The sequence below is a fragment of the Denticeps clupeoides genome, chromosome 11, assembly GCF_900700375.1.
Source record: "Denticeps clupeoides chromosome 11, fDenClu1.1, whole genome shotgun sequence".
NCBI lineage: Eukaryota > Metazoa > Chordata > Actinopteri > Clupeiformes > Denticipitidae > Denticeps > Denticeps clupeoides.
Window position 1 is genome coordinate 9,513,890 of NC_041717.1, and position 13,206 is coordinate 9,527,095.

General features: G+C 39.4%; 1 protein-coding gene across 1 annotated transcript in view; it reads left to right on the plus strand.

The window, feature by feature from the left end:
• The window catches only part of pappab (pregnancy-associated plasma protein A, pappalysin 1b), a 60,669-nt gene extending 47,666 nt beyond the window's left edge, over nucleotides 1-13,003 (plus strand). Inside the window, exons 20-22 of the mRNA XM_028995875.1 lie at nucleotides 4,428-4,499; nucleotides 6,110-6,208; nucleotides 9,060-13,003. Of these exons, the coding sequence (XP_028851708.1) occupies nucleotides 4,428-4,499; nucleotides 6,110-6,208; nucleotides 9,060-9,161 (273 nt within the window). The 3' untranslated portion in view covers nucleotides 9,162-13,003. The remainder of the gene's footprint in view (nucleotides 1-4,427; nucleotides 4,500-6,109; nucleotides 6,209-9,059) is intronic.
• The last annotated feature ends 203 nt before the right edge of the window (nucleotides 13,004-13,206 follow it).

Genomic DNA, 13,206 nt, shown 5'->3' on the forward strand with positions numbered 1-13,206 from the left:
TATTCAGAATGTATTCTGTTACACTGTAATTAAAGAACTGCATTCAGAATACATATAAAGTAAAGTTTTTAAATGCATATGTTTATTTTTCCTCTGGGTCCTTGGCACCATCAATTCAAACCTTTTAAACGAATTAATAGCACATTGCAGTTATAAACACATTTAACACCCTTCATTTTTACAGCTAGAAGTTTTACATAGTAGTTTCATGAATCAAAAGAACAACAAAAATATAGTTTATTCACTTGTAACCGCATTCAATTCCACAAACACAAGCTGTTTGTTCATATGATTTCTTAAATGCAGTAGTTGAATTATAATATGCAACAATGTAAACCACTGCAGTTGTCAATTGGAAAATCATCATTTAACAAATATCAACATTAACATTAGTTTTTCTTAACTGTTTTCCACATTTGAAACCACATTTTAGCTTGTTTGCATCATAGCAGATGTTTTCTAAACGTAATCCCTTTCTTTTGTGTAAAATAGCTGTTTTATACATTTGAAAATGTAACATGGAGTACATACATACAATACATTTTTGTATTCAGAATATGTATCACCCTTACTCCCAACTCTGTGCATTTCCTATATTTTAGGAAATGAGAGCAGTAAGTCTGCACATTTGACCTCTGTGGCTCCTGTTATGTGCGTTACACGCTCAACCTTCAGAGCCTCAGACATAATGAGTGTAGCTGATGTAAACTCAGCGGGAAACCACAGTTTTTTCCCTCCAGAATAAAAGCCCATTTCCCCGCAGTCCAACAGCTCTGCCATAGGTGTGGTCACTTGCTGCCGTGGAAGAGAGACCCTGAGCTGCCGACACAAGTTGTGATGACGACACGCCAAATGCCTCTCGATCTGGGTCGTTTCTAAAAACAGCAGGGTGTCAACCTCAAACCACTGGCGATGTGACATGCGAGCTCAGGAAATTCGTCTGTTTGACAACTCGGCGCTAAAGCCCAAGACAGGGCTTTTTCTGTGTTCTATGATTTTGTTTATAATGCCGGGAGCATTGGTGTCTCATGACAAGGTGCCAGTGATAGAATGACAAGGTGGTTTTGTGGGGTGGAGTATAGGCGGGGATGGGGGATGTGTTACAGACTCCACAGTGGTCATGCTCCAAGCAAATGACTTAATTAAAATGAGTCATCCTGTCATGGAAAGATTAGCAAAAAATACCAAAAAAAAAAAACAACTGCATTCTTCTCTATCTTGAGAAGGGGAAGGAGTGAGCTCATTTGATAGCCACGGTACAGAAAGCTGGGGAGGCCCGGCAAAGGGGACAGGTTGGAGAAGAAAGGAAAACCCATTTGCATGATGTATTATGCCATTGATTTATATATAGCCGATTGGATGGTGCTTTTGGGTGACATCATGCCTGCCAGCGGTTTAGAGGTTGTCTGAGTTTGTCTGGATTTCTCACAGACCCCTTTCCCACATTTACTGTGAATGTTTTCATTTCTTTTTCTATTTGAATGGGGCATTTGCACAACAGTAAGATACTGGAATGAGGTTTATCTGTAGGCCTTCAATTTTATATTATCGTGCTGATCAAACTACTGCATGTATACAGAAGATGCTACACAAAACAAAAAGTGCAAAAATGTTTTTTCTGTTATGGCCTCACCTGAGCTCTGCCCCTGTACTAGAGACCCATCATGCATGAACTGGAATTCATTTGCGATATAAAATAAAGATGAAAAATGCTAACATATTGCTGTCGTACATGCAAACACTCAGGCATGAACCTGCTCACCTTAGCCACTCCCTCACAGGATTTGCTGTACTGTAGGTGCACTCAAAACATCATCATCAAAATGTATGGCTGGAAAAAGTTAACCCTTTCAACAACAAAATAAAAAAACTAAAAACACTCCTGATACAGATGGTATAAAAGTCTATTTAATAGAAGCTAGGTAAACCCCAAACAGCATAGGCCTTTAGAGGAACTGTGAAAACAAGCAGAGGCTCTGGAGCAGACGGTTTAAATTAGCCCCTGTGTAAACAAGCGGCCGGGCCCTTGGTGTGACACTGAATACTAAGTGTGTGTGTGTGTGTGTGTGTGTGTGTGGCTGTCCCAAGCCAAGGCTCACCACCCTATCCACATTCAGGCCAGCGCCAAATGCCTGCTTTCTTGGAAATGTTATGTTTATGCTCAGCATTTCCATTCCCCATCACATCTGGAGTTCCCCCAGACCACGTTATTTTACCTCTACAAACATCCTCTACCTGGGTTAATCTGAGTAGCTACCTTACCGAGGAGACCCATCATGGAAGTTGTGGAAGATGGGGATGAAGGGAAGGGAAGAGAGGGAAGACCAGCTCTGCAAATGTTTACAGTGTCTCCCCGTATCCAAGCCTCAACTTATTTGCCCTCTCATATGGATTCTGATTGGATAGTCCCTAGGCAGTGTTCTAAGTTTTATTTCGACACTTCTTTGTTTGTGAGCCAGAAGTTTATTTCACTTTGCCTCTGAGTAGTAGAATTCCATAAGGATTCCAGACATGCAAAACATTGCACATTCATGTACACTTTTCCCCTATTTGCACCTGGTTGTAACTAGCAGTGTATACTAATTTCACTCTGGTGTAAGTAGCCATGCAGATTATGAGATTTACACCCTGACGTGGATAGCAGTGTTATTTACACTCTCGTGTGCACAGCTGTTCACACCCATATGCGCACATCAGTGAATAATATTTATGCCCTGCAGTGTTTGCATCCTGCCCTTACCCACCCTCACAATTGTATATGGAATTTTGTTGTGAGTGTGCCTATTTGAACTTAAATGGAAATTACATTAGAGCTTTCCTCATTGTTTCTCTATATATATTATTTTAATTCTTCTTATAGCTAATTATTTTTGTACACTTACAAATCTAGTCAAGTCAATCGTAAAATACATTTAAAAAAATGTTTATGCCTTTGCAATATATATATATATATATATATACACACACACACACACACACACACACACATATATATATATATATATTAGTGGTGGGCTGTTATCGGCATTAACGTGCTGCGTTAACGTGAGACTCTTATCGGGCGATAAAAAAAATATCGCCGTTAATCTATTCACAAAGTTGGGTTGTGATCTGGGTCTATACTACGCAAGCTATTGTGCCGGAGTTAAATGGTTACACTAGATTTATAAGTATATTTCTTCTTTCTTGTGTCTTTTAGTTTCTTATTTTCTAAAGACTTTTATTTTGTTTTTGAGACCCGGTTCAGGTCTCTTGGACACATGGCGTGAGTTGTGAGAGGTGCGTGGGGTTTGTGTGCAAAAAGTTATTTCTTTCATTTTAATTTATGTACATATTAGGAATATTTTGCATGTGTGTTATTTTGTGAATATTTTTTTATGTTCTTTTAATACTGTATATTGTAGAGAGAGGTGCAGAAAGACGCGATGTGTGACACGATGTTCTGACGCGACCTTGCTTTTTGTACAGAATACACTTTGCACAGAAAATCTCTTGGGTGTCAGCTCATCATTTGTGGTTCAAATAACGAAATCAAAAACTTACACAACGCAGAAGAAGAACCACTACACTTTCACCTTGATATTTTAGCGCGGATGTATACCTAGCCAAGTTGCACTGTAGGGGGCAAGAACGAGTCTTCGAACTGTGAAATTACCACATCAAACGTGACGTGGTAACATGGATGCAGCTATTTAACTGAATAAACAGTTGGTAAACACAAGTACATCTTATTGAACATAATTTATTTTCATCACCAATTACCATAGTAGAACAGCTTTCTCAAGCAGTTTGTGATGCATTTTGGAAACAGGAGATGAGCCCCTGGTCTAATGCGCCACCTGTCTTGAGAAACCCGAGACTTACTTTTAGTCATTATTTGGGTAGTACACATATTCTGAATGCCTTCGGCAGAATTCAAATGAGCCATTGTAATCTAGATTAATCTATATTAATTTAACTCCAAGATTACAGTGAGATTAATCTAGATTAAGAAAATTAATATATGACCACCTCTAATATATATATATATATATATATATATATATATACACACACACACACACACACACACACACACACACACACACACACACACACACATACATACATATATATGTGTATATATGTGTGTGTGTGTATATATATGTGTATATGTATGTATGTATGTATATATAAATATATATAAAGAAAGAAACAAAGATACTCCTGAGAGGTACTACAATAAAGCAAGTTTCTAAATCAATTACTGAGATTGTTTTAAATTCTAGTGAAAAATCTAAGTATTTTGGTTTTAATAAGATGATTTATTTTTTGGAGTGTATTCTTTATTTAAGGGGTATAAATCACTGTGTAGCCAGACCAAACATCCTACAAGTACTGTTGCGATATGATAAAATGTGTAATGTTCCATGTTTTTTCTTTTGCAGAGTATTGTGTGCACAATGGGAATGAAGTGGTATCCCGACCCATGGTCTTTACACTGCATCAAAGGCTGTGAGGTAAACATCTACCCACCTCCACAGCCGCATGTCATGCTCACACAACACCTCATTGTACCGGTGGCCGACCCCCAGCTCCGTTCCGTGACCCCCTGTTATACCCTTGCCTGTTTTCGAAACAGTCGGGACTAAATACGCTGACCACAGACATTCACTGTGGCGAGCCCCGGAGGTCCGCACTCAGTATGCCCTATTCACAGTCTGACCTTGAGCAGTTGTTTCAGTATTTACGCTCGTCTTTGAAGTTAAGAAACGTATAAATAAACAATTGGCGGTCAGCAGCCTTCCTCTCACTATGGACTTGCGGGCCTAATCAGAGTCAGGTTTTTACGGGCCCGATGAAAGCGCACGGGAGGAATTTGCGGCCCTCGTTTGTTTTGTTTAGCTCGGGGATTTGTTTTTCTTTAGCTTTTTAGAGGAACCTGGAAAGCTCATTTATCTGGTTCTTCAGGAGACATGGCGGAGAAGGAGAATGAAGCTGCTCTGTCCACCTCATGGCATTGATCTAAATTCCAAGGCAAGAAACCGGATTGATTGCTGAAAGATCGGCGGCACCACATAAAAAAATATGTGCAGAAAAACGTTGAAATTAAGTTATACTCTTGTGGCGGCTTTGCCTCTGAACTCCTGCCACATTGGCTTTTCCTGCCCCTTTTGGTAAAATATGTTGGTACCCAAGGTACTGCATAAATGCAGTAATTGCAGACATACAGAGGAAAACAAGCAAAACCATAAGTCTGGTATTATTTAGGATCTGTAGGGAAACTGAAGGAGTCTGTGTTACCCAGAACGCTGTTGAAATACCTCTTTTAATGATGTTAATAGTTGGTGTATTCTTTTTGCATATAAAATATTTTATGCATCCTGAATGATTTTATTTGGTAGGGCACTTGTTTACACAGTAAACTTAGTCGAAAATGTTTGATCCAGAAATGATTCACAGGCAGACTGCTAGACATCATATAATTCTGATTTTCTTTCCTTTCAGAAAAATAATCATTGGGCAAATAAAAAACATCCTTTAGCCCTTAAAGTAACACCGCATTGGGCTTTATATAAAATGCATCTGTTTTGCAGCAGACATGCTTAGTAAGGGATATTACCACAGTCCCATTTTTATTTATGCCAAAATGCAGACATTTTGAACCAAATTCGTTCTGACCCAGTTTTCCTAGGTGTGTGCAATTAGGAGCTCTGAGAGGATATTTGGGTCAGGCTGAGAGATGGTTTCAAACTAGAAAAGGTCACAGGTGTGTTTGGGCAACCTCTTCTGTATGTGTGTGTGTGTGTGTGTGTGTGTCAAGATGGAAATGTGCTGTAACTCTCGAGGGAGACACATATAAGTTTAATAGGGCCTCCGTTTCCCCATTAAACAAGGCCTCGGCCATCCACTAGACTGGAATACTAACTCACTTTTTCCAGGGCAGAATAATTGCAACAGACGTGAGTCTGTGTCTATTTATATGTGGTGTAGATGCACTGTATACTGTATGAGTAGATCACTGTGCTGCCTGGGTTTTGGAGGCTAATAACAATAAAAACAAGAGTAATACACCATTGTATATTGTATTATTTCTATTGATTTTGAGTTTTTTTTCCTTTCATTGAAGCCCTTCATGGGAGACAATTACTGCGATGGTATCAACAACCGTGCATTCTGCAACTATGACGGAGGAGACTGCTGTTATTCGACTGTCAAAACAAAAAAGGTAGGTGACGTTTCTGCAGACAGACAGGGTCTGCAGGCATTCGTGCCCTCAGAGTTGAGAAAGTATTGCTAAGGTGCCCTCTAGAGTGGTTAAAAGCTCCCCTATCTGGCTTTACAATAATCACAATTTGTTGTACCCTGTGACTGTCCTCGTAATGGAAATAAAGCCTGCACCATGTGATTAAGAATGACCTTCAACTACCTCCGGACAACCATCAACAGGATAAATAGTTTTTAGGATACATTGAGTACAAGAATACAGCCCCTTCAGTGGCTGTACTGTGTAGCTGTTCTGTATGGGCGTAGCCGCATGTTTGCTAATGTGGGGAGGGGTCCTACTGGGTGCCCCTCCCGGGGTGGAAATTTGAAGTAGTGACCAATGATGCATCATTAAAATGAATGTGTGGCGGAGCCCCATTTAGTGGGTGCTACCCCGCTCTTCAAACAGCCTTAGCCCACAACTGCCTGCAGGCTTTTAATTGCATCTGCTGAACTCACCTGTGAATGGTGAACTTAATTCACGAAAATGATCCCAAGTTTCAAGGTTCTCTCACACCGTGGTGCTCCTGCCACAGAAACAATTGCGCACATTGCGACTTGTACTCCATGTCATGGGTTCCTGCTTGTTATAAAAACTTAAATGTCTAAACTTAAATGTTTAAACTTAAACTTAACAAAGCTAATGAATCTCACTCTGTTTCAAGAGAGGTCATCTGATGCTGCAATTTTATCAACTTTGTTGCAGTGAATTTCTCTATTTTTTTACCTGTACCAAAAAAATAAAGCGAGGAGAAACATCTGAAACTATAAAATATTTCCTATGGATGATCTTTATACACAGACAAGCCTATGTTCTAATAATTTAATAAGAAAATATTATAATTCTTGCACAACAAAAGTCAAATACTAAAAGTTCAGCAGTAAGCGTTTTCTTTCAATGTGTATGTTTTGTATGTTAGTCCAAGCAGGAGAACTCATCAGGTCACCCAGAGGTTTAAAAAAAAAAAGAAGCTCCCAGTAGAAGATGGCGTGAAACGGCAGTATTGTGCTTAAAAATCTGAATGCAGCAATAAATCACATCGCAAACACATAAACTCGGTGGCTGTCCACACCACAGGATTAGCCAAGCAAACAATAAAACAAACTGGGCGTCCTCTTCTCCCACCCAGAGGGCGTGTCCAGTGAGTCGTCTTCTATCATTCTCATTCTTCTCATGCTTATATAAGACTTAAAACACTTTCTCTTGTCCTAAAAACATGCTATCATAATTGATTCAAGTTCCACCTCAGTGACTTAGGCTGAAAATATAATGTCAATCTTGCGCTATTTAAATATTGAAAATCACACATAGCAACAGTTGCACTGAAACATTCACTAATTTATTTGATCGGCTAGATTATAGGAAATCTCCCTGATTAGGTCAGATTCAGTATATAGTGGACTTTTTTATAGCATTTCATGGACATCTTTTACATTTTCGATTTGTGGACTGGAAAACATCAATGTCTTGACATCTACTAGTAAGTAAAGACACATGCAAAATTTGGACTCATGCAGTGGACGGAGTACAATTCAGTCATGCCTCATATTTTCACCATTATGTATTTTATTACCTCGAATCTCGTTATTTACGATACCAGAGACCTTAATTGCACTTATTTTCCACACTTTGAATGAGATATGTCTCTCGCAATCCCTTCAAGGTCTAGCGATGCTTTCATTTCAGCCCAGCCACGGAAGGGTATTGGCTAACTAGCGCAGTATCTGTTGCTGGATCCTTGGTGAAATGGGCGGCTGTGTAGGTCGTCTTGGACGGCCCCACATCCGTCTCGATCCAGCTTTCCACCTTGTCACAGCATACTTCTCACCGTGTGCCAAAGCCCATTGCGGCCAAGGTCATTTCCTCCCAAACACGCCATCATGCAACACTTTCCAGACGAAGCGATTGGGAAGAGCTGGCAGTAGCTATATTGCGTTACTACGGGGTGCAGATGGTAACATCAACACAAAACCACTTTCAGGGGAACATTCAGTCACTTTGGCATTTCCAAAGTGCCTATCTACTTAAGAAGAGGGTACCGCTATTTAGGAATAAAAAGTTGGTTTGGTTCTGCTAAACGTGCTTAAGTGCGATGAAAACACACTTGGGCACCCACACACAACAATTGATGAAGTGTTAGTTGTAATGAGAAGCAGAGGGGCAGTGCGCCTGTTTTCGGCCAGGAATTGAGGGCAACATGAATGGGATAGATTTACAGTCGGGAAAATCCCCCACGGTGGATGGGGACACCGGCAGGGAAAGCCAGTATATTTCACAGGGCAGCGAGAGGGCATGCCTTCCTCCAGTGTTCCTCGTACAACAGAAGCCTTGTTTCTGCCAGCCATGTGTGAGCTTGTTTTTTTTCCTAAACCATCTGAACTGGGACGTTGCCCTGTTATTGTTGTGATGACCAGCTGTAAAACTTGTGGCACTTTGACCCTTTTTAGTCGTGTGCGCCGTAAAACTGATGGTTATTTGAACCTTTGTAGATATGTGTATTAATGGGTCATTGCATGACACTGATCCGTCACGTCTATCATCTTCAGGGATGTTTATTTTTGGTAGAACTGTGGGCGAAGCTGTAGAGGGATAGCGGGGGCTGGATTTTTCATTCACTGTTATATTATGTCCAGAAAATAATTTTCAAGGTATTAGTTTTAATATTAGTATCAAGGTGTAGTATTACATTCAGCAGTGTGTGTGTGTGTATGTGTGTGTGTGTGTGTGTGTGTGTGTGTGTGTACATACATATATATTTTTATATATTTATATTATATATATTTTTATATATATAAATCCTTTTTTTTTCCAGGTGATTCCATTCCCCATGTCATGTGATATCCGAGAAGACTGTGCATGTCGAGATCCCAACGCCCAGGAAAACAAGGGGCTTCATCATCGTTTCCTGGGCTAAGAAGGGCAGGTCTTTTGTGGCACCCAGGGTGGCTGCTGGCAAAGAAATGCTGTCTTCATGCTGCTTGCTGGAGGACCTCTCCTCTCATAACACACCACTCCATGACTGCCACCTGGCAAGCTCATTGTCGTGAGACAAAAACAAAACATAAAATCAAAGAGAAACAGACTTACATGGGTATGAAAAACAAACATGGAGCAGAATCTGAGGTATTTTTATAAATGTGTATTAAGTAGAAAATAGCCTTCAGCTACTCATGGTGTTTTTTTGGATGGGCAGGGGGTGGAACAAGGAAGAAAAAACATGTTGTCTTACTTTCCTCTTTGCTTTAATTAACCAGTTTGTCTGCAGTATCATGGCACGCGTCTCGAAAACAGAATGAGTCAGGAATTGAATGGAAATAGAAAATAATTCCAAAACCCTCCACTGTTACCCATTGCTCCACAAGACAGGATGTAAATGCAACAAAACAAATGAAAATGAATAAAAAAAACAATTGTCGAATCGAGGGCTTTAAGCTATACATCTGCAGTCCAGTGCACATGAAGTCTTTTGTTCCATTTCTTTCAACATACAATACTGCTAAAAACCCCTAAACATGTCCCATGTTAAAAAGAAGACATTCATAAAATCCCTGTCGTTTTTTTAAAAAAAACCATAGGAAGTCAGCGGAGACTTTCCATAGGAATGCAATAACAGCCGGTGTTTCAGTAAAGGAGGATGAAAAAAAAAAAGGGGGGATGATGAGACGTTAAAAAGATCATATGAAAAGAGGTGTTAATGCAGCAAATTACAGTGGCGGGCGATGAAGATGTGGGAGGCAGTGAGAAGATGTGAAAGAGGATGGGGTGTGTTAGCACAGCTGGGGCTGCTACTCGTGTTGCGTTTTTTTTTTTTTTTTCTGTCATCCCGCCAGTTTTCTCTGCAGATGTTTAACTAACAGCGTGGGAGCATCCAGTTACCTCTTGTACCAGCGCAGCCACATAAAACACGAACTCAATTATGCAAACGCGGCATGCATGGCACTATGTGTTCATTCTATGATTATTAGGCCTTTGGGAAATTTTACCATTGGAGATTGGCATTTTCCAAAATTGGCGATAAGTTGTCTTATTGCTGAATTATTGCCCAAACTAATGCCATGGCATAGATGTCGGCTGCAAAGTCTCTCTTTCGAGCAGCGGCCATTCATTTTGATGATTACAATGACATAATGACATAAGTTAATGGTGTGATTAGTATTTCTGTGACTGTACGAGTATACTGTATTACGCTCGCTTGATAGAAATAGTTCAGTCCGGTGTCTAAGACCGCCAAGAAGGAAAACCGGATACACACAACTTAGTGGCTCTACCTCCTGTGTCCTGGTACACAACCACCCTTTGATCAGAGGTCTGCCGTCAGCTCAGCAGCAATGGTGTTAATGGGCCCCACGTCCTCTTGACTTTTGCCTCGTTTGCTTCCTCGTCCCATGGTCATCTTATTGTGGTGTTGTCCACAAAAAGTTGTCACCTATATGGCCCCAGGAACAGGAGATGAGAATTACCTCCGCACAAAACATTTATGTCATTATTCATATAATGAAAATAGCTGGGTGGGATAATTTACTCACATAACCTCAGATGCAGCCTTTACTAACTCTTTTTATGTGTAGGGGTTGAGACACCCTGAAGCTGCTATGGTCAGACATGTTATTTGTTACTGAAATAGTCAATTAATTTAATTTAGCCTAGTGCCATGAAGCATATTTTACAAAGAATGCAAGACAAAAATATATATATTTTTGTCACTATACCAAAATCAGAATGGAATGTAGAGCATGTCCATATGTCCATAGCTCTGCTGCAATAATTTCATTCCCTTCCAATGGCAAAGTCATTTGCAAAACTCATAATGCGACAGCTCCTGATCATTGGTTTTTGATAGCGTGCTGAGAATCACCCCATTGAGAAATCTCAAAACCATCTTTTTCCATATTTTAATAAGAAGGAATAAATAAGAAGCTTGTATTTCACCGGAGGACTGATCATTTTTAGTCCTATTGTGCATTCATTATGTAATGCTCTGTTCGTCAGTAACTAAATCACTCTTGCTTTAACAGACTATACAGTGAGAGCGAGATAGAGAGAGTGCCTACAAAAACATGCAGTTTCACACATCATAACCAGTGCAAAGATCCTGAATGTTCAACTCAAAACTACCTTATCATCCGTACTGGACGCCGGTCATTATTGAATTTTCACCCCCTCAGACGGAAACTGTGATTTGTCTTTATTACAGCAGTTGCATATTCGTTTTATTATTTCCATGCTTTTAGAAGAACAATTATTTTTAAAAACCTTATTTTCTCAAGAAAAAAATAAAATAGAATTGAGACAATGATGAAATGTTTATTAACTGTCTACTGTAAACACCACAGGACCCTTTTTTTTTGCTGTACCTCATGCCTGTAATTGTTGCTGCTTACATACTCAGTATTTTAGTAATTTAAAGTCTCCTAGCAATATATTCAATGATGTAAATAATAGAATTATTTATTAAGAATGTCATTTTATTTATATTTACACAGTGTTCATCTAAGTTATTTTTATTATTTTTATTATGTTTTCTTACTTTTACGTTTGATTAAAATTAGTTTTGTGTACGTTCCCTTTTTTTTTAACTTCCCTCTATCAGTTAAGTCAACAAGTACAGGTCTAACCTTTCTTCCCCAGTTCAATCATTACTTTTATTTTTCTTATAATTCTTATAAAATATTTTTCTCCACCCATAAGATGCACGAAGTTGTTTTCCCACTTTACTTGTTCCCCTTGCTCAAATGCCAGGTATATGCAGTCAGGTTCAGCTGAAGCGTAAAGGGAAGTGGGTCCAAAGCGGTGATGTGTACACACTGGTGAGGGCTGAAAGTGGGAGAGTAAACAGTTGATTAGGTGAGCAGCAGAACGGCGGTTTGTGGCGACCCTGCTGCTGTGATCAGCCTGAGATGTTTGGCCAGGTGTGGGGAGCTTCCCTCTTACCGTCTTCCGATGTCATGCCACCCAGAGATGGTGTGGACGTGATTGTCATCACATCACAAACCTTCATTCTGACATTTTATCACCACATTGGTGGAATTCATGTTTTGTTTTTTGTAGTAAAAATTTGGGGTTCGTGCCTACTCCTATTTATATATATTTCAGCAAATACATTTTTGGAAATTTTCAGAATCAAAATCGCTAAGTCATTGTATTGGCAGACAGGGAGAGGATGTGACTATACCTATTGCATAGGTACAAAAAATTACAAGAACACAAAAATGTCCAGAACTTTCATTCATTTTGTCCTCACTTATGCATAAACTGTTTAATAAAAAGCATTCACTGTCTTTTTTGCACAGAGATTAGAACAGCATTCTGAAAGTTGGTCCACAAATCCATTCCTAAACTGCACTGAGGTTCAATACATTTCTGCTTCCATGCCTGATTAGACATTTGGAATTAGAGCAGAGGGTTAGATCTGTGTTTTTTTACTCTGATGGTTTCCATTAGCACTGGTTGAGCTGAAGGAATGCTCACTACTTAATCCACACACACGCAATGCACTGTCTGGGCACTTAACCACAGTCCTGTATTTTGTTGTGCATTTGGGTTTATTTAAACTTTTTTTCCTTTCCATATATATTCACTTGGATCCCTTTTATACATGTGTTTTGTGTTAATAAGATGTGCTTTTAATTTGACACGACTGGTGTACTGTATATTTTCATAAACACAAATCGTTATGAAAAAAAGAAAGAAATCAATGTTAACTTTTTTCATGGTATGTATTATTTAGGAATAAACACTGGTGAAGTACAAAATGTACTCATGTGTTGCTTTTTAACCTCTGGTCATATGGGCATTATAAGAGCATATCAATTTATTGTCACATCCGACTGTCATCACATCACCGTCTATGCAGCTTGTTGGTTAAACACCCTGAAATCTGGGTGATCCAATCGCAAACCATCACTGTCAAGCTGCTTGCCGTTTACATTTACATTTAAGGCATTTGGCAGACGCCCTTA